The 18,781-nt window shown below is 40.3% G+C and overlaps 1 protein-coding gene across 2 annotated transcripts; it reads right to left on the bottom strand.

The window, feature by feature from the left end:
* Positions 1-146: 146 nt before the first annotated feature.
* On the bottom strand, positions 147-18,768 carry eea1 (early endosome antigen 1). 2 transcript variants are annotated; one of them, XM_041996449.1, is made up of 30 exons: positions 18,627-18,768; positions 15,434-15,511; positions 15,224-15,336; positions 15,089-15,143; positions 14,938-15,003; positions 14,774-14,804; positions 14,591-14,695; positions 14,215-14,336; positions 13,839-13,994; positions 12,874-12,888; positions 12,505-12,621; positions 11,014-11,352; positions 9,776-9,925; positions 9,303-9,422; positions 8,849-9,052; positions 8,425-8,625; positions 8,184-8,297; positions 7,876-8,031; positions 7,619-7,758; positions 7,178-7,508; positions 6,919-7,020; positions 6,638-6,832; positions 6,330-6,512; positions 5,962-6,147; positions 5,732-5,863; positions 5,246-5,431; positions 4,924-5,162; positions 3,112-3,232; positions 2,889-2,987; positions 147-2,782 (listed from the first exon to the last, which is right to left on the bottom strand). In XM_041996449.1, the coding sequence occupies exons 1-30, from the start codon at positions 18,648-18,650 to the stop codon at positions 2,660-2,662; spliced, it is 4,203 nt and encodes a 1,400-aa protein (XP_041852383.1). In that variant the 5' UTR covers positions 18,651-18,768; the 3' UTR covers positions 147-2,659. The 2 variants fall into 2 exon arrangements, with proteins under 2 accessions (XP_041852383.1, XP_041852384.1); XM_041996450.1 differs by lacking the exon at positions 12,874-12,888.
* Positions 18,769-18,781: the final 13 nt, after the last annotated feature.

The following is an 18,781-nucleotide window of genomic DNA, read 5'->3' as shown; positions in this document are numbered from 1 at the left end:
TCCCAAGGTTTTTGGAATATGTCACCAGGAACTACAAAATCTTTTGGTCTTAGCATTTGATCTTTGATTTTTTGGACAATTACACAGCGAGTTGAATAAACCAGAAAATCGGCTGCCAGAGAAGCAAAACAAATCATCCAAGAATATAGAAACATACTGCAGGTTTTTATTTAAGTTTGTCATGACAATGAATAAGAAAATCAACTGGTGCATGTGAACATAAATTACATTTCTTCCCTCAACCCTTCAGGTGACCTGAAGTGGCGCAGACTGTGGTGATACATGATCTCCACTAACAGTAATCTTGGCCTAAGGCACACCCTCACAACCACAGAGTGTGTTGACTAAACATGGACAAAAACACGAGCCACAGGCCTGTTAAGTCATCATGCATGACAACTGATAGTAACACGAAACAAGCCACAATTTAGTGTGTACAGGTCTATGGTGCCATTTTAGAAAAATAATTAAGACAATGAGTCCAACCCAGTTTCACTGTTACCATGTTTCTATACCCAAATGTCATTTTTATCTCTTTCATTACAAACATTTATAATGACAGCCTTTGTATTAATAAGCAGTTACTGGGGCTAGAAATGCTGAAGCCTGTATAAAGTAGGTGGTCTTATGTTTGTGGCTGGGGATCCACTCAGATGAGCCCAGAATACAATAAGGTGCAAATCATCTCTCTACAAATCAGGGACTGTACGTCATGATGGAGCACTCACAAATCCTCAATCAAATGCAAGTAAAGATACATTTGTGATATCCATCGTTTGAAAATAGTGCTTTTCCTGTGCCAATTTGAGGTAGACGAAACCAATTCAACAAAAAAAAAAAGTGTTTTTGAGATTACAGCTGAAATGGACATTTCTCTGTAATGAGACTACAAGCATAAAGAAGTCATTTGGTAAGTGAAACATGCTGTTTGCTGCAGGTTATTGTGCATAGTCTGGCTTAGTGTTACCACTTCCTCCAGTCTACAGACAACTGCAAACAAGATCTTACCAGTATCAATGAACAACCATAATTGAAATAAAGGAAATTACTTTTACAGTGTTCTGTTTGACAGAGAACCGACAGTAACCGCTGTACCTGAAAGCAGCAACGAAGTTTCCAAACAACGTGCTAGAGAGATACTGAGGTTCTGAGCAGCCAACATTCATACAGTGCATTTAAGCACGCGCAGCAGTCTTCAACACGAATACACACTCTGTTAGAGCAACTTCACACACACAACTAAAGTTATTGCTTCAAAGCAGAGCAGAAACACACACTCGCAGCACCACCTTGAAGTCAGTGCAGTTGAGTGGAGACAAGCAGAGGGAAAAATAAAAATTAAACATGTAGGCACCTTCAATGACTGCATTTCCAGTCTGCAGAAAGCACCATATTTGTTGAAAATAAAACAGAGAAGTGGGACATGGAAAAAACAAACAAAAAACACAAAACAAAACTGACAGCACATGACAAGAAACTTTCTGAAGATTAAAAATGTCCAACTTGATTAAAACTGAAAAGCTTTTGAAGGCGGAGCTTCCAAAAATACTGACGTGAAACAACCGCGGGGCTTTCACCTTGGCTGTAGTCCTGCTGCAGACATTCTTTGGTCATGAAATAGGCTGAATACATGAATTACTACAGATTCACAAACACTCTGCCACACAAAGGGAACATGCAGTAACTGACTTACAGGTTCTGTATAGATACAGATCACAGCTGGTGCAAAAGTTGATTAACTGCTTCTGTTAAGGCAGTTTTTTTTTTTTTTTAAACCCTAAACCTTGAGTAGTAATTACGTCCCTGCACACGACAGTGTCACTGACAACATCTGACAGCAGTTTATCTACAGAAATCAATAAACATGATCCATTTTTTTTATTTTATATTACAATCTGCAAAGAAATATCAAATGAAATCCTCAGCTGATGAACTTAAAAAAGCTTGTGCAGCTTTGTAGTCACATAAACACTAAACAGCACAGTTTACATGTTAGATCTGCAGTATTTACATTAAATTAATTGAAAATTGCAGCTTTTTTTTATTTTACTCAGTTTTAGCATTAAAAAAGATAATTTAAGTGTTTCTGATCAGATTGACACAAAGTTATTTACATAATCTTAAAATACTTAGTTAACTGCATTTACCTTTGTAGGGCAGAAGTTACTCTTAACATCACTGTTACAATATTCACTCGTGCAGTGTCACACTGACCGAACGTCTAACCAAACATTTCACAAGATACAAAGCAACCACCTCACAACTGCTAATGATGCCAAAGAGTGATGGAGTTGTGAATATGAACTTAAAAACAGGTGAGTGGCGTCTCATCATCACTGTCTCCGCTCTCTGGCAGTCCACAGGAGTAGCAAAGGCACAAAAACAGATACAGACAACCCCGAACGATCCCATCCCACCGCACGACTCTGGTGTCTTCTCCTGGAATCCCTTTAATCATTTCATTCAACACTGGAACCAGAAGTCATGTGCAGATGGGAGTCTTTGCACTGGGTCTGTCCATCATAGTGCACAATAAGAACGACACAGACATGCCTTCTTCTGCCCATTGGAATACAAAACGGTAAGTAGGGGTTGGGAAGAGGGAGGGGGGACGGATAAAGGGAAGAAAAAAGGGGGAAAAAAAAAAAAAAAAAAAAAATCAGCCTTGGAGCTCCTCAAAACACGTCTCGCAAACCCGTACTGGCTTCTTTGAGGATGGCGTGAGGGCGCTCTTTGCCGAACACTCGCCGCAGAAAATGTTCCCACAGTGTCGGCAGTGGTGCTGCATTTTTAGATGAGGAGAGAGGTGCAAAGCAGGTACTTAAAAAAAGCATCTAAGAGAAGACAAACTATGTGTCCACCTTTTTATAAATCCAAAAACCACCCACCTTCCTGACAGTGACAGTAAAGCCTTTCCCACAGGCCATGCAGTTCTGTACTTCGTGATCCTCGGCCCACTTTCTGGTGAGACTTTGTGACTGTTTTATCTACAGAAAACAACAGAAAGAGTTTTGCTCAAAGAACATGATTTTCCTGTCTGTAGGGTAATGCCTTAAATGCACTCTGTTTATCATTTGTCTTCATTGCACATCAAGACATTCAGCAGCTGACCTGGAGCGACTGGTTTTCTCTGCCGAGCTCCTGCATGGCTGCTGTCGTGTCATCCAGCTTCCGCCTGAGCTCCACCACTTTAGCCTGCAGTTTCTCTATCTCACCTTCACCCTTTACACACCTGAAACACAACAGATCATTTCTGTGCATTCATAAGCAGAACCCTTCTTCAACTAAGAACGAACCTTCTTAGACCCATTTTCCAGTAATTTCTCTAAATCTTCAGGAACAGTTCTCCAGGCTTCTTGAAGGACCTTTTGTAGCTCTTCTTTTCATGTTGGCTGCCTTTTGTTTCGTTGCCTATTGAGGCCTGAGCTCTGGAAAGATTCATCAATGCATCAGACCTGCTGCCACTGATTGTCAGTCCAGCTTTTGTGTCATTTGGCATACCTCAACCTTTTCTTCTTGTTTCCTCCCTTTAAGGATGGCTTGTTGATAGCCACCTTTCAATAAGAATCCATCCCTGATGGGGCTTCAGTGAACAGTAGACTCCTGTGTCAGGTCTTTGCTGGATTTCTTTTTCTATTTATTAAAGACATCATGTTCTGCTGTAGTTTGACTTTTAGGGCATCCACTTGTCCAGTTTTCTCAATTAGGACACACTACAGACCATAATGACATATACCACGTTTTTGGCTGGTGGCTCTTCATCTTGTTATTTTATGTCAGTTGAACTGTGTTATCTCTGGCATTTTTTAAATTAGAAATTTGGGAACAAATTCTGTTTCTTTGTGAAAGGCTGCTGGTAACAAAGTGCCAAAAGATAAAATTTTAAGTTGATTCTTTGCTAAACTGACACAACATCCCTTGATTTAGGCTTGTGATTTATGCTCAAATGATTCATAGACTGGTGTTGTGTGGCTTAATAAAAGAAAAATAAAAAATAAATCTTCTGAATATGGTCACTTACAGGGACTGGACTGGAATAAGATGCAAAATATAAAGAAGTGAGGGGTGGCTCAAGACTTTTGCACACTACTGTACGTTAAAAGATTTACCCATCACAAAATTCTGGAGTTTTACATGGAAATAAGAAACTTTGCGTTTTCACTATTTAAAAAAAAGGAAATTGTATTTCCACAAAGAGCAGATAAATAAAATGCCCTGGCTATACAGTTTCTCCTACAAGCTTTGAAGAGGAGAGTGAAGTTGGCTGCAGTCATCAAGGTCGCAGCCAGATGTCCCCACATCTTATCCAAGGTTGGGCTGCTGTTGTTTGCAGGATTTATGCCAAAATTAATACTGGATGTTCTCCCAATGTCTTTTAATACATAGACTTCTTAAACATCTGCACTGATACAGTTTTATTTACACCAGCAGCTGTCAGTAACAGGAGCGTAAGCAGGAAAAACTCATATTGCTCATTATATAGTGCATTTTAATTAATGGAGGCCTGTGCCCTAGTATGCAAGCTTTATGTTCAGCAATTTCTCTTGAGTGAGAGCACTTCCTTATATTTGGAAAAAGGGCAGTAAAAAGGCAGACATGAAATCGTTAGATTTGGAAATGCCAGCTAACTAATCATCGTCTCTTTGTCTGTCTGTTCAGCTCCATTTTCAATGACGATCCTGTCCATCCTGCATGTGAAGTAACCATGGATTTTCCTTTTTATAGGTTGTTTGATATAAAGAATTTCACATTTTTGTTTTGCAGAATAAAATTAAATTCAAAATATCCACAAGGCTATGTTTGGATACTCTGGATGATTTGTTCATAAAGTAGACAGACAGGAATAGGACTCTTTAAGAAGGAGTGTTTTTGAAACCTAAAGTTTATTAAATGCTGAGCATTATTAAAGCAAGATCCACTAACCTTTCCAAAAGAGCCCGTCGCTCATCCTGGTTGTTCTGGACGGTAGCTTCTAGCACAGCAATCTCTCCCCTCAGCTCATCAGTCTGCTTCTCAAGCTCACTTACTCTCCGTTGGCTGGCCTGCCATTCCCTCTTCAACGTGGCCACATTTTCATTCAAAGCCGTCACTTGTATGCTCAGCTTAGCTTCAGCCTCTTCCCCACGCTTCACCTGCTCTTCTCTGGCTCGCTTCTCTGCCACCTTTTGGAAGGAAGCGTTAATAGTGTTACAAAACAGAAGTGAGCAACTTAGGAGTTAGAGGCCTTTTGTTCAGAAAACCCTACCAGTTTATCCTGGACATCCTTTGTTTGGTTGAGGAGCTGCTCCTCTCTCTTGCTCCTGCTGTCCCTGGTGGCCTGATGCTCTTTCTGCTCCTGCTTGAGGGCACCTTGTGTCGCCTCCACCTGACCCTGGAGCTCCAGTTTCTGCTGGATTAACAGCTGTTTGGCCTCTCGCAACTCACCAAGCTCCTAAAAAGCATTAAATTTGTCACAGATTTATTTAATGTATTCACAAAACATTGTAGAGTCTCAAACAAAAACTTATTTCTGAATGAGATGCAGAAATCCCACAGACAGCTTCAGACGAACACTGAGACAGCTGTGAAGAGCTGAAACATCCAGACTCAGGTTAAAATGTCAACTCAAGCAGGCCAAGTTATCATTTTTTGAAGAATGTGGCCATGCATAGGTAATCCAGACTTTCGTCTTATTTAAAACCACAAGACAGACCGTATTTTAAGTGTTTGCTTGTTATGAGATGAGACTGACCTTCTCGCCCTTTTCTGCTACAGTTTTTAACTCTGTAGTTAATTTTGTGTTATTCTTTTCCAGAACACTCTTGGCTTTGCTCAGCTCCTCCACCTTGCTCCTCTCCCTCTGCAGTTCCTCCTTAACTTGGCCCTGAGTGAGTATGCACATTATAGAATAAATTAATACAGAAGCATCAAGTAACACACTTGTGAATAATTTGATTGTTAATGCTTTTTTTGCCTCCCAACCTTTTGCTGCTTCAGCTCCTTCAGGATTTGTTCCTGCTGTTGCAGCTTCTGGTCTCGTTTAGCAAGCTCCTGTTCCAATGAGCTCCGCTCTGCTTTCAGTTCCTGGAACTGAGCCTCTAAACCTGTCTGATGGGTTCGATTAGCAGCCAGTTCCTCCTGAGTCATGATCAGCTTCTCCTCTGATGCCTGCAGCCAGACACAGTCAGTTACTGTACTTTGGAGTTTCATGAGAACAATGATTGAATCAAGATCCTTTCAATACTGATTTAAAATCCTAACCCATGACTGGATATTTGATAACAGATGCAGTTTCTTAATGTGATTTATCATTGGTTCCTATTCCTCCAACCTCTTCTGCAGTTGTGTACCTTCAGGTCTTGACGCAGGGCAGAAACTTCAGATTCTTTCCCGTAGAAGTCAGACTGAAGCTTGGTGATGTTTTCCTGACTTTGCTCCAAGTTCTTTTGCAGCTCTGTTGTCCGAGTTTTCTCAGAGGCCAGCTCCTTGCCGAGCCCTGACAATCGAGCCTTCAGCTTACTCTCCTCTTCTGCCTGGATATTAAAATCAAACATGCAAAATCATGAAGAACTGCTCATATATTTGTAATGTTAAGATGATCATTGATGTTCAAAAAGCTCCACTTTCTAAGAGTATTAATTTGTGTCTTTATACATACTTTCTTGACACCAGTTTCCTGCAGCTCTGTTACTCGGCCCTTCAGCTTCTTCACCTCCTCCTCTAACGATCCCTGCATCGTCTTGAGTTGCACCCGCAGCTTCTCCAACTCGGTCTCCTTTTCCTTCAGTGTCCCCTGAGTCTTTGAGTGCTGCTGCTCTAATGAGGTCAACTGCACTTTCATTTTCTTTTCTGCCTGAAATTTGAAAACACACAACCAATATTTAGGTATTGCATTTAAAACAAGATCTGTTAATCTGTTGTTTTATATTTCAGTCTTACCTCTCTTATCTGCTCCAGCTGCTCTTTAGTTTCTTTCGCTGCCTTGGTGATAGCCTCGTTGTTTTTGAGAAGCTCCTGTCTTGCCTTTTCACTGGACTTCTCCTGGAGATTAAGAAAGATTAATGCCGTCAGTGACACCCTGGTGTTGTAAACAAGTAGCCGTTTGTTTCTAAGTCCTTCTTGTAAGGCGTAGTAAAAGGAGAAAGTGATGCTGACAAGGACTAAGCAGCATTAGATTCAGACTTCGGTTGAGGCCTACCTTCTCCTCCACATCCGATTTATGGTTCTTCCTCTCAGTGTCCAGTTGACTCTGACTGTCTTTCAGTGCCTTTTTGGCCTTTCCTAAGCTCTCCTGAGTCGAGGCAAGCTCCTTCCTCTGAGCCTCTTTCTCTTGTTGGGCCTTCTGTAGGTCTGTTGTCAGACTCTGAGCTTTCTTCTCCAGCTCTGCTTGCTGACTCTTTCCTTCCTGAGTCACTTTGTCCAGATTTACCTTCAGAGCAGCCATCTCCTGCTCACAGCGCCCCAACTGCTGCTGGATGTCACTCAAAGCAGCTGCTTTTTTCTTTAATTCCTCTTGCAGAGTTGTAGCTCTTATAAAAGGAAACATATGCATGTTCTGTTAGGGACAATTAACTATCTTCAGACAGGTCTGGATCATCAACAAAACAGTTATCAAAACTCATGCATTAGTTTGTCTCACCCTTCCTTCTCAGTTTCCAGGGAGCGCTGCAGCTCCTTTGCTTTGCGTTTAACCTCTGAACTCTCCTTCTGCAGCTTCTGCACCTCCTGCTGTGCCTGATCTCGAGTAGTCTGCACCTCCACAACCTGCAACTCCAGTTTCTGTTAAATGAAAACATGAGGTTCACTTATCAAAACAAAAGTAAGCATATTGAAGATTTTACAGGCAGTAAAGAAAAAAAGAAGGCCTAATATTTTCATCATGCACGGTTCACAAACCTTATTGAGCCCTTCCAGCTGCTCAACACGCTGTTCTGATGCAAGTAGTTTGTCTTTACATTCCTTTAGATTGGTTTCTAACTGAGTGCTTAGCTCCTGTCTCTCTTTGATTCTTTGGTCCTGCTCCTCCACCTTCTTCTGAACTTTACTCAGTTCCTACAAAAGACATCAGGGAATTTAGCAGAATAATAAGGGACAAGTAATAATTGGTCAGTTTTTCTTTGTTCAAGTTTTTAGAATCAATATGTGCACTAAAAGGAAACAGGGAGGCAAAATATCAAGGTCAGAGGGACAAAGAGGAAACCAACCTGCTGCTTGTCCTGCAGAGCATGTTGAGTGGTCTCCAGGTTGTTCTCCAGGTTGGCCTTTAGTGCAGCCTTGGCTGCCTCAGCAGAAAGCAGCAGCTCTGTTTTTGCCTTCAGCTGAAGGAAAACAGACCAAAAGTAAAAAACAAACAAACAAAAACCTTTATTTTAACTAAAATGGAAAATACAATCAGAAACAGAATATTCCTGTGTGTATTCCTGATATGCTCATTTCCAGATTTACCTGCGCATCCAGCTGCGACACTTTCTCCTTGCTGTCGGTGAGCTGCGTGGTGAGTTCACTGACCGAGGTCTCCAGGGTGTGAGCTCGGTCCTGGGCTGAACGCAGCAGAGTCTTCTGCTCCTGAACCTGCTTATGCAAGTTGTCCTGGGCTTGCTTGTTACTTTCTGATTGGTTTTTAAGCTTGTCGGTCAACTGTGTTACCTTAAAAAGCCACATAAAGAAAAGCTAGAAACTCTGACAATGAATAAGTGCTGCCTATAATCATTATTTTACTGGCCTTTCTTTATGATGCTTGTCATTAAATTGTGCATCGACACACACACACTACAACACAATATACATACATACAATGGTTTGTCGTTGTTTTCCCCCCATTCTTTAAATGTGAAGGAGTAAAGCAAAAATGAAAAGCGTATGTACCAACCTGCTCTTGTAGTGCATGGTTTTTCTCTTTGAGCTGGTTAAGGACTGCCGTCTCGCCCTCCCCAGCCTGGATCTTGGCACACAAGTCCTCTCTCTCAGCTTCCAGCTGGCTCACGATGTCTTTACTCTTCTGAAGCAGAGCTTCCAGGTTCTGGATCTTCTGGTCTTTATCCCCAATCTGACGCAACACCTGCTCCAGGTCATTCTACACCACGAAACAAGAAAGCGTTTTATATTCTGTTTAATATTCACTATGGTGAGAGCATTATAGTAATGGAGTTATGTTGTGTACACAACTGAGTAGATAAGAACTGAACTTAAACAATTTAGAGACAGCTCCATGTAAAATGTGTTTTTATCTTTCTAAAGGAATACAAAACAACCATGTCTTGGATTCATGCCCTTCAGTATTGTTATGAATGGCCCAGATGAGTGGTTTTAGTGGCGAGCAGTACCTGTGCCTCGCGGAGTTTGCCATTGGTGTTTTGCTGTAGTGCCTGCAGCTCCTGGTGCTGCTGCTTGGCTTTGTCCAGCTGGTGCTGCAGGTCTGTGTTTTTACTGGTGCTTTCCTTTAGCTGAGCCAAAACACAGAAGAACTGCTTTATATTTTGCTCCATTTACCCCCCATCTAACACACACCTACACTCATTAACTTCATAGTCATTCTCTAGTCATTGTGGCCTGTGTAACATTGGTCAAAAACAGTTACATAAATCTTAGGAAGCTTTATTTTTCCTTGTTCTAACCACACTGCTTCTTGGTTGTAGCCTAAAACACACACTTAATTTGCATATTTGTACAGTACAGAATATATTTCAAACTACATATATAAAAATCAAATAGATGGATGTATGAACATTCAAATAATCTGTTCTATCAAACTAAATCCATTTCTAGGGTGATCAGTAAGGTTTCAGTTGATTCCTACCTGTTCCTCTGCACGAGAAAGTTTGAGCTGCAGGTCGGCTGCTTGCTGCTCACGATCCTTTAGCTTCTCCCCCGACAGCTGCCTCTGCTCCTTCAGCCGGCCCTGCACCTCACCCAGCTGTCTCTCTGCCTCCAGCAGTTTGCTGTGCAGCTACAGAAGCACAGACAAAGGCAAGAAGGTGGAAAACAAGAGATGACAATGAGTAGGTAAGAAATACAACAGAATTACATGAGGAAAACAGATATTTAGCACATAAATAACTTCAATTAAACCAATTATGACACAAACTGAGTTTATGCAGATGCAGGTTTATTGCATTTGTGTTCTGTGAACATATTTCTGGTTCAGTGACCTTTGCAAGGCAACATTTTAGTGCTACAGTTCAAGTATCATAGGTATGTGGCGGTGTGCAGCTCAACTGGTTGTGCTGTCCTATGTACAGAGGCTACAGCTCCTCTGTGCAGCCGCCCAGGTTCCCAACCTGGGAACCATTACTGCATGTCATTCCCCTGATCTGTCTGACCCCCTTTCTTGTCTAGCTGTCTAACTACTGTCAGATAAAGGTCACTAGAGCCCAAAAAGTGGCCTTTAAACACACACAAATAATATATATATATATATATATATATATATATATATCTCTTCAGTATTGATGCAAGCTTAAATATTATCAATTAACTTTGTATAATCCAAGCCCAGTTTTTGAAAAGAAAATTACAAAGTTCAGAAACAGACAACACATCATAATCAGTATTTAATTAGCAGCAAGTTTTATAACTTTAATAATATTTAATAACATTTAAAACAAAATTCGGCAAATTACATAATATGTGCAATTAACAGTATATGACTGAATTACTCCGATGTATGGGACTGATGTTTATGCTTAATTTTACTAAATTAAGAGCAAGTATGACCATTAATAAGTTTACTGAGTCTCATTTATCTTGTGATGACTCTGTCACCATCTGTGGGGCTTAAAAAAAAAATCACTAATTAGTATGCTGAATATGAAAAGAACATAAGTCCTGGAGTGTGTCCATCAAGCTCACATAGTCTAAAACCTATTAAATCAGATTACAGCAGAATCCGTGTCAAGGTGCACTGAAGCTTTTCTGGTGGATTGCTCTGGCCCGACATTTTATCAGTGAGGTAATTTTTTTTTTTAATCCCTCTGCATATCAGCTGTTTTGTCATTCTGCACACAGTAGCCTGTGACGGTCCTTTGCTGTACTCACCTGACTAATCTCAGTCTGCTGTTGAGCACCTTGGCTTTCTTTTTCTTCCCTCTGTTGCTCCAGCTGTTTTCTTTCCACCTTCAGTTCTGCATGCTTTACCTCCAGCTCTGCAATCTCACTCTTCAGCTTAGTCACCTCTTCAGCTCTCTCTGTCAGCTCTGTCTGGGCCTTCTGCAAGGAAGTTTCAGCCCCTGTGGCCCGAGCCTGGAGCTCCTGTACCTCCAAATCCCTCTCCCTCAGGCTGTCTTGGACTCCCTTCTTGGCAGTTTTCTCCGCTCCCAAATGCTCCTCCAGTTCTTGATAATCCTTCTCTTTACGAACAAGCTTTTCAGACAGGCTCTGAGAGAGGAGCAAAGGAAAACATGAGGCAGATTCCTAGAGGTCTGGGACTTATGAGGGTGGATGTGGACCATGATAAAGTGAAAGCAACAATCTTTGGTAAAAATAAAATCAAACAAACAAAGAAACAAGTAAAATCTTTGTCCTTTCTTTGAGGGAGAGATATTAATTAAAAATTGTTGGAGTGATTAATTAAGCCTCAGTGGAATACGAAAGATTAGTCTTTTCTAAATTAAAACAACTACCATGATGCAAGCTGCAACAAGTCATGAACTCCCACCATCCTATGTGATCTGAGTAGTGGAAAAGAACAGTCGCCTGTCAAGAGTCAAGAATAAAGTGTGGCATGCCATTTCTAAAGGAAGGTTTACAACACAGCACTTGTCCTGGTCTAAGTTCTGGCACCAGTCTTGGCAACAGGGTGATAAAGAACACAATGTTGTTAATAGCAAAGTGAGCTGCTAACTAGGAAATGTGACGGGCGCTCTGCACTTCACACACATTCAGTGAGTTCTTTGCTGCATCTCTCCTGTATGATCCAAGAGTTTACAGACCAGTATCAGCCCAGATGCTCATTCACCAACTACTATTAAGTTTTTGTTTCTGTTCTCATAAGTAAAATAATCTGTAGCAAGCCTCAGGGGAGCAGGGGCATCACTAATAATCCAGTACTGTAATCACCCCCACACACAGAGACCTACTTGGCTGGGAGGTTGAACTATTGCTGATGAGGGAGGTTTTAATCTCTGTTCTACATTCCCCTGTGCCAATTGAACCACTGACATTAACCGTGATTGTATTTCACTCCCTGTGATAGAGCTGGCAGAGCAGCGACACCCCCCGCTGGTATAATAATAGTGCTGACCATAATATTTGTCAACAAGTCTTGGTTGCCACAGATGGCTGGCGACAGCAGGGCATTTTGATGCAGAGCAACAAAGCAGGTTTATAGGGACTGAGATGCTGCCTTCAGTACACGAGGGGCAGCAGATGACATCTGTTAAAATGATGGCAGTAAAAATAAATTTTACATGTTCTTACTGGCCAACAGATGTCATAGCAGACATGTTTGTACCAGCAATTATTTGTTCAAGATCAGAAAAACTGTCATTTGGCTATAATAACTCTGCTGAGATGTTGTGTATGTGTCACCTGGCATTGCTGCTGCAAATTATTCAGATTGCTTTGCAGCAGGTGGATCTGCTGCGTGTAGACCGCCGCTTCCTGTGGACCCTTCTCCAGCTCTGCTTTTAGTTGGGATATAGTCATCTGCAAATCAATGGAATCACATGTTAAGACTCTTCCCAACAGACGTTCATTGTGTAGTCAAGAAAATGAAGCACCACTGTAAAGGAAGGATAGAAACAAAAACAGCAATGATTAGTAACAAACAGGCTGCACAAAAACCCAATTAAAAAAAAAAAAACAAGGTTACACACTTAACAAAAAGAACTGATGTCTGGAAAGTAAAACTGAAGAGATGAAAGTAAATTTGAGGCCCAACTGGAATCGATGTTTTACCTCCAGTTTTTGAATCTTGAGTATTGTGCATGTTGCAGAGAGATACAGAAGAAGGAGGGAAGGGAAAAAGACACAAGGACACGGGTAAGTCATGAAAAAACAACAAGCTATAATCTGAAACACAGAGCAGGGAGGCTGAGAGAAAATAAATGGCATATTAATTTAACTGAGCTTCACCTAGACAACAACCTCCAGTAGCAGCGTTGAACTGACTTTCCACAAAAGAGTACTTGGTGTGTTTGTTTTTGATTTTGTATTGTTGCAAAGGGCAATCTGAGCCTAGGCATAGGAAATATAAACACTTATACATGATTTCTCTTTCAGTATAGGTTAGGTTGTAAATCTACATATGTATCAATATTATGCACCCACATATAAGGAAAATTTGGGCCCCAAGAAAAAACAAGACAAAACCAAATTTTCACTTAATTTGTGCCATCTTTGTTATATTTCACATTCAAAATTTCATTTGCCAGTTTGGGGAAACACTGCTGTCTGTTTATACTGTGGAACTTCTAGTCAATTATAGCAAATAGAGCATTGTGTTGATTATAAATGAGAGCCATTATATAATCAAAAACCAGCCAGCCGTTCAAAGATATTCAGAATGTGGCTCCTTAGTGTGTAAAAATAGGAATGATCTTTTTAAGATCATTTGCACAAAGAGAGGTTCAGGCCCTGAAGCTGCCTGATGGAGCCCTATTAATACTCTGCAGCTCCAGAATGCAGGAAATAAGGCTGAATTATTAACCATGAGTTAATTAATGGCCAGATACGGCACAAAGCCATTTCATATGACATAACCATTGAACATCCTGACTATTTTCACAGTGGTTTCAAAAAAGGAATCTAAAACTCAGTTGTTAAAAGTAAAGTTAGTAGACTAGGAAAACGATGAGCACAGTAACAAAAGTGTAAAATAGAAACCGTGTCAGGGAGGGAGGGGAGGTTTTCAGCCTGCTAACCTCTGAGGTAGTATAATTTGCCTGCAGCTCTTCATAATGGTTTTTGAGGTGTTCAGACTCCTCTTCCCTCTCACGGGTCATAAGGTCCATCAGCGTCTGCACCTGCACCAGTTCCTTCTGTAGAACCTCCACGTCCTCCACTCCCGGTCGCTGCAGCTAGGGGGCAGAGCAGAGGCACAGTAATGATCAGGTGGCACAAAGCAGATGTTTTGTTATTCAGATAAATTAAAAGTAAGCAAGCTGCTGAGAATGGAAGTCACTAAGCATCTACACTTTGATATGTTTGAGTGCTTTGCTTTCATTCCAATATATTACACCCATGGGGAAAAGAAATCAACACTTTACAGAAAAAGACATGTTAGAAACTGTGTTGTACCAGCTCTGTTTGGAGTCTCTCCATCTCTTGCTTCCCATTCTGCAGTTGTTCAGTCAATTTGGCGAGCCTCTGATCAGCAGCCTCCCTCAGGCTTTTCTCTTCATCATAGTGGGACTTCAAGTCTGGATTCAATGATTTAAATAAATTATAAATAAATACACAATACAGTAATAGATTAAGAAATAATACTCAAATCTGCATGATTCATAAAATTCACCCAGTGAATCAAGTAAAGCATCATCACAGTGTTAAATGACTTGTGTAAAGACTGGACAGAACACAATAGATGGATTGAGAGCGACAGTGATGTAGTAAAATAGCACTTCAGTTTGCTGAGTGAACCACAGACACAGGCCTCCCAGTTTCTCACACTAACCTACTATCTCCGTGGCCAGCTGTGCAGCTTTCTGCTCAAACAGATCTTTCATCTGTTTTATGTTGAATTTCTCTGTCTCGGCTTCATTCAACTTCTTTTCAAGGACTGAGGAAAAAAAATGTATTAGCAGCTTAAGGCTTGTGACCAGCTTCGATATATCTTTTAAAATGTAATGCTTCCTACCTGAATCCTCTGAGCTCATCTGACCATCGTTCTGTGGAAAGGCAAGTTAGAGAGGAACATGTACAGTAAAAGTAAGTAAGCTTCATTTTCTATGAAAGAGATTTGCATTCAGAAAGACACCTTAAAGCCAACATAATACATGTTAGATATTTTAAAGGATTTACTTGCTTCAGTTGTCCTTGTACTTTGTCTAATTCCTTCTTTAGTTCTCCGGAGAACCATCTTTCCTCCTAATCAAAAAAAAAAAAAAAATGGTGGAGTCTAAATAGCATTCACACACCTCTGCAGCAACCACAGTTCAGACACTTAACTCGCCTTGAGAGACGTGTGCAGGTCCTGAACCTCTTGCCGAAGCATTGTAAGGTCTTCACTACAAGGAGAAAAGGGCATTTATGTAACAATATTCTGTCACAAGCATTGTAATATTATCAGTAATCTTATCAGTCTCACCGAGTGGGAGCCACATGAGCAGGGAGGTCTCCTGTATCATGAAACAGCTCATAGTGCTTGAAGAGCTCCTCTGCAGAGTTGTGAGACTTCATGCACTGAGGACAGATGAAGCCCTGCACAGAGAAACACATGATCAGAAGCAAAAATGTCAAATAAGCTGATCAAACTATTTCTTATGTGCAATTAAGAAAAACCAAGCATTCATGATACCTCTGATGTCTGATCGTGGTTGAGGTCTGTGCTGGGTTGCTCTGATTCTGCGTTCTGGGAGGCTCCCTTCCCAGGAGTCTGGAGAGTAAAATACAGCGTGTGGTTGGTTTGAATAAGCTAAGGTTCACTCAGTATTTTTACTTGTTTGATAACCTGGATCATTGGGAGAAAAAGATGAGCAATTGTGGGGTATCGGTAATCTCAAATAACAGTCCAGAGACAATCAGACGTAACATCAACAGTGTGTATATATGCACCCATTTATCAGATGCTTGTGCATTTGTGTAACACATGTTTGTGTGTGGGTTAAAGTTGGATCAGGAGACATTTAAAAAAAAAAAAAAAAGTTTGGCCTCCCAGAAAACCCGCCCGAGGCCTTCCTCGTGTCAAAAACACAGCTCTACTGGGTGTGATTTATTTGCCTTAAACAAATATTATGGAAAGCTTTGGCCTGTAATGTTGTGAAACTTGTGTTCTCCTGTTGCTCATTTAAGACAGTTTTAACATTTTAAATAAAAAACTAAACTTTTATGATGTGACAGTGAGTCTATGCTTAGGCTCTAATACATGTAATTATACTTCACAGAGGACAGAAAGTGTGTCACATTCGCAACTTTGGCTTCTTTGCCGCAAACCTGTTCAGGTTGCACAGAAATAGTATATGAAGAGTTTTCAGGTCCAACCACAAAATGAGGTCTTGATGCTGATTTTGTCACTACACACTGCCACTAGCCTTCTTGTCCTGAAGCCATCTATGGTTAACTGTGGCTTCATATTTAAGATATTTTTGGGGGTTTTTTTGTTTTGTTTTTTTGTTTTCTTTTACTAAGCTTTCATTTATCAGAAACTACAAAATTCCACAGAAAATGTAAAGTTTTAATTCTGCTCCTAGTCATTTCAGCACTTCCTGTATAGTAGCAGTTCGCACATGGTGATGCTGAGGCCGCTGTGATGTGTGGCAGTGATGGTGTGGTTTCTTACAGCACAGATGTCAGAGGTTTTTTGTACAATCTGCAGCTGCAACTGGTCCAGCATCTGTCCATCTGTTAATACAGATAATCACTGCCATATAATGTTTCTTTCATCTTTAACCTGACTTCCCTCCTCATAGTTTGGCATCACCAAACAACAGAACCTTCGGCTACCATTAGAGCCACCCCAATTACTGTTTAATAACCATGCTGTTTTATATGTATGAACCTTTTAATTTTCTCTATGAAAAGGATAACAAGAAATAAGTTAAAAGATCTTTGACATAAGACGGATCATTGCAAAATTTTGCAACTGTTAAATTGGGTGATTTTTATTAAGAAAAAATATACCGCAATTCATTTTCATTAATTTATTTGGCTTAATAAATTTATACTTACATAACTGCAACCCTCCAAAGATTGCATGTCAATAGGGAAGGCAGTGAGACAGTTAATATTAACCAGTGAGGAAGAGAGAAGTGGTAAAATTATTTTTAAAAAAATGGATTGACAACAGAGGTCTGCTAAGCTAATTGGCCTGATGTGCAAATACAGTAAGTGGGTGTGCCACAGGTCGTTCGTTCGGGGAAAAAATTTGTTTAGGCTGGTGATGGTTTGAATGAAAGAATGAGGTCAATTAGTGGGTTTGTGTGAGTCTGGGCACTTTGAACTAAGTCCACAGACAGCCTGTTGGAGAGCGGACAAACTTTAAAAGCAGTTTGATGTTCACATCATGGAACAACCTTTGACCGGGTCAAAGAAACAACATGCGTACACCAGCACCACAATGTTTGTACCAAAATCAAAACATTATTAACCTCAAAGACGTTCAATAAATTATTTACAGTCTCTTGATTACAGCTGACAGCATTAGTTTTTCTTACTTAACCCTTATGTGTAGATTCTAAAACCTATTGAAATATCTGTCATCAGTGCCAAAAAATCATGGACAAAGGTAGTAGAGCTCTGGCATAAGGCAATAAAATGCCGTGTAATCATTATATTTCTGAGTAGGCTACAACTTGAGGATTATTTGTACCTGTAATTAAAATGACACAATATCGTACAAATTTGTGAAATTTTAAAATGCATTTATATGGAAAAAGGGGAATTTAATTGTCGTTCAAAAATTAGATTGAATCAAACTTGCAACTAATGATAATATACGTGTCCTTGGCTGCATTGTAAATAATCATTTGCACAAGTGGCAGGTTTAAACAGTCATTTAACAATAAAGTTAACAAAAAATGTCCCTTGATAATTACAAATCATAACGATCCGAGGTGCAAGACACAATAACAGTGGACAAAACCAAAAACACACACTCACAGGAAATATGACGTTACATGGTAGACTGTTTTCTGTGTTTTTTTCATTTTCTGTTGCCGGTGGTGAAATGTTTTGTTTTATTGTTTTTGTGGCTTACACCTCAAGACCATTGTTGGACTTCCGACTTATACAAAAAATATGTTTATGTCAAGATCATTTGTCTGGTTTAGGAGGATGTGCTAATAAGCCATGATTTCCATGTGCACACAATGTGGTTAGCAATGCATTGTGGTAAATGTAGTCCATGGCAAATGCTAGCTTATTTCTGTTCTTTACTTCGTCTGGTAACTTAAATGACAAATCCGTAGTTTGTCCAATAATACATTCCCTAATATAGTGATAAACTATGTCGTCTGGAAGTCATGCATCTTAGTATATTATGAATTTCATACACACAGCTTGTCGCTAACCATAGCATGGGTTAGCATGAGATGACTAAACGATTCATTAACTCAGCGCTATCTAGCTAACGGAAACGATGACCATAAACGGCCTCAGTGACCCTATATTTTAGCTTACTAAACCGTCCCTTAGTCCTCAAACCCTGTAATATTGTGCACATAAGCTTCATTTTATTCATAAGCTCCAATTTCATGCATGTCAAGAGTTTAATCAGTCAAATTAACCAATTAGCATTTGCTAGCTAGTTGTGGCAACCAAAAGCAAAGAGCGCTTGATATGTTCACCATAACGTAACGGATCAGTGGAACTCTTCCAAACAACGAATTTTCATGAGGTAAACATTAAAGCCCCACCCCTCAGCGATTACACAGATTAAAAACATGCGTCCCCATCATAAAGCAGACATGGATAGGCCTGTGTCTCCTAAGGAAAACGAGTCGTTTTAGCCAAACTACAACGACACCGGTGAATTTAATGTCTCAAACGCTTACCATTTGAAGTATCCGTCTGAGCATGACCTCGGTAGTATTTGTTCCCACACAAAACTTAATTAGTTATCCAAATGCAAAGTTCACGTTTCAGAACAACGAACACCTGACCAGGAGGCTCAGGAAGAAACGGCGGATGGGCGGGTTGTGAAGGGGAT

Source organism: Melanotaenia boesemani, chromosome 10 (assembly GCF_017639745.1).
Source record: "Melanotaenia boesemani isolate fMelBoe1 chromosome 10, fMelBoe1.pri, whole genome shotgun sequence".
Taxonomy (NCBI): Eukaryota; Metazoa; Chordata; class Actinopteri; order Atheriniformes; family Melanotaeniidae; genus Melanotaenia; species Melanotaenia boesemani.
Note: the sequence above shows the minus strand (reverse complement) of the source record. Positions and strands in the feature narration are given on the sequence as shown.

Bases quoted from the DNA above. Each gene is read 5' to 3' on its own strand.
- eea1 (XM_041996449.1), bottom strand. From the start codon at position 18,650: ATGCTCAGACGGATACTTCAAATG. The intron at 7,509-7,618 runs GTGAGACAAACT...TCCTTTTATAAG, and splicing joins CTGGAAACTGAGAAGGAAGG to AGCTACAACTCTGCAAGAGG. The intron at 5,864-5,961 runs GTTGGGAGGCAA...ATACTCACTCAG, and splicing joins AGGAGCTGAAGCAGCAAAAG to GGCCAAGTTAAGGAGGAACT.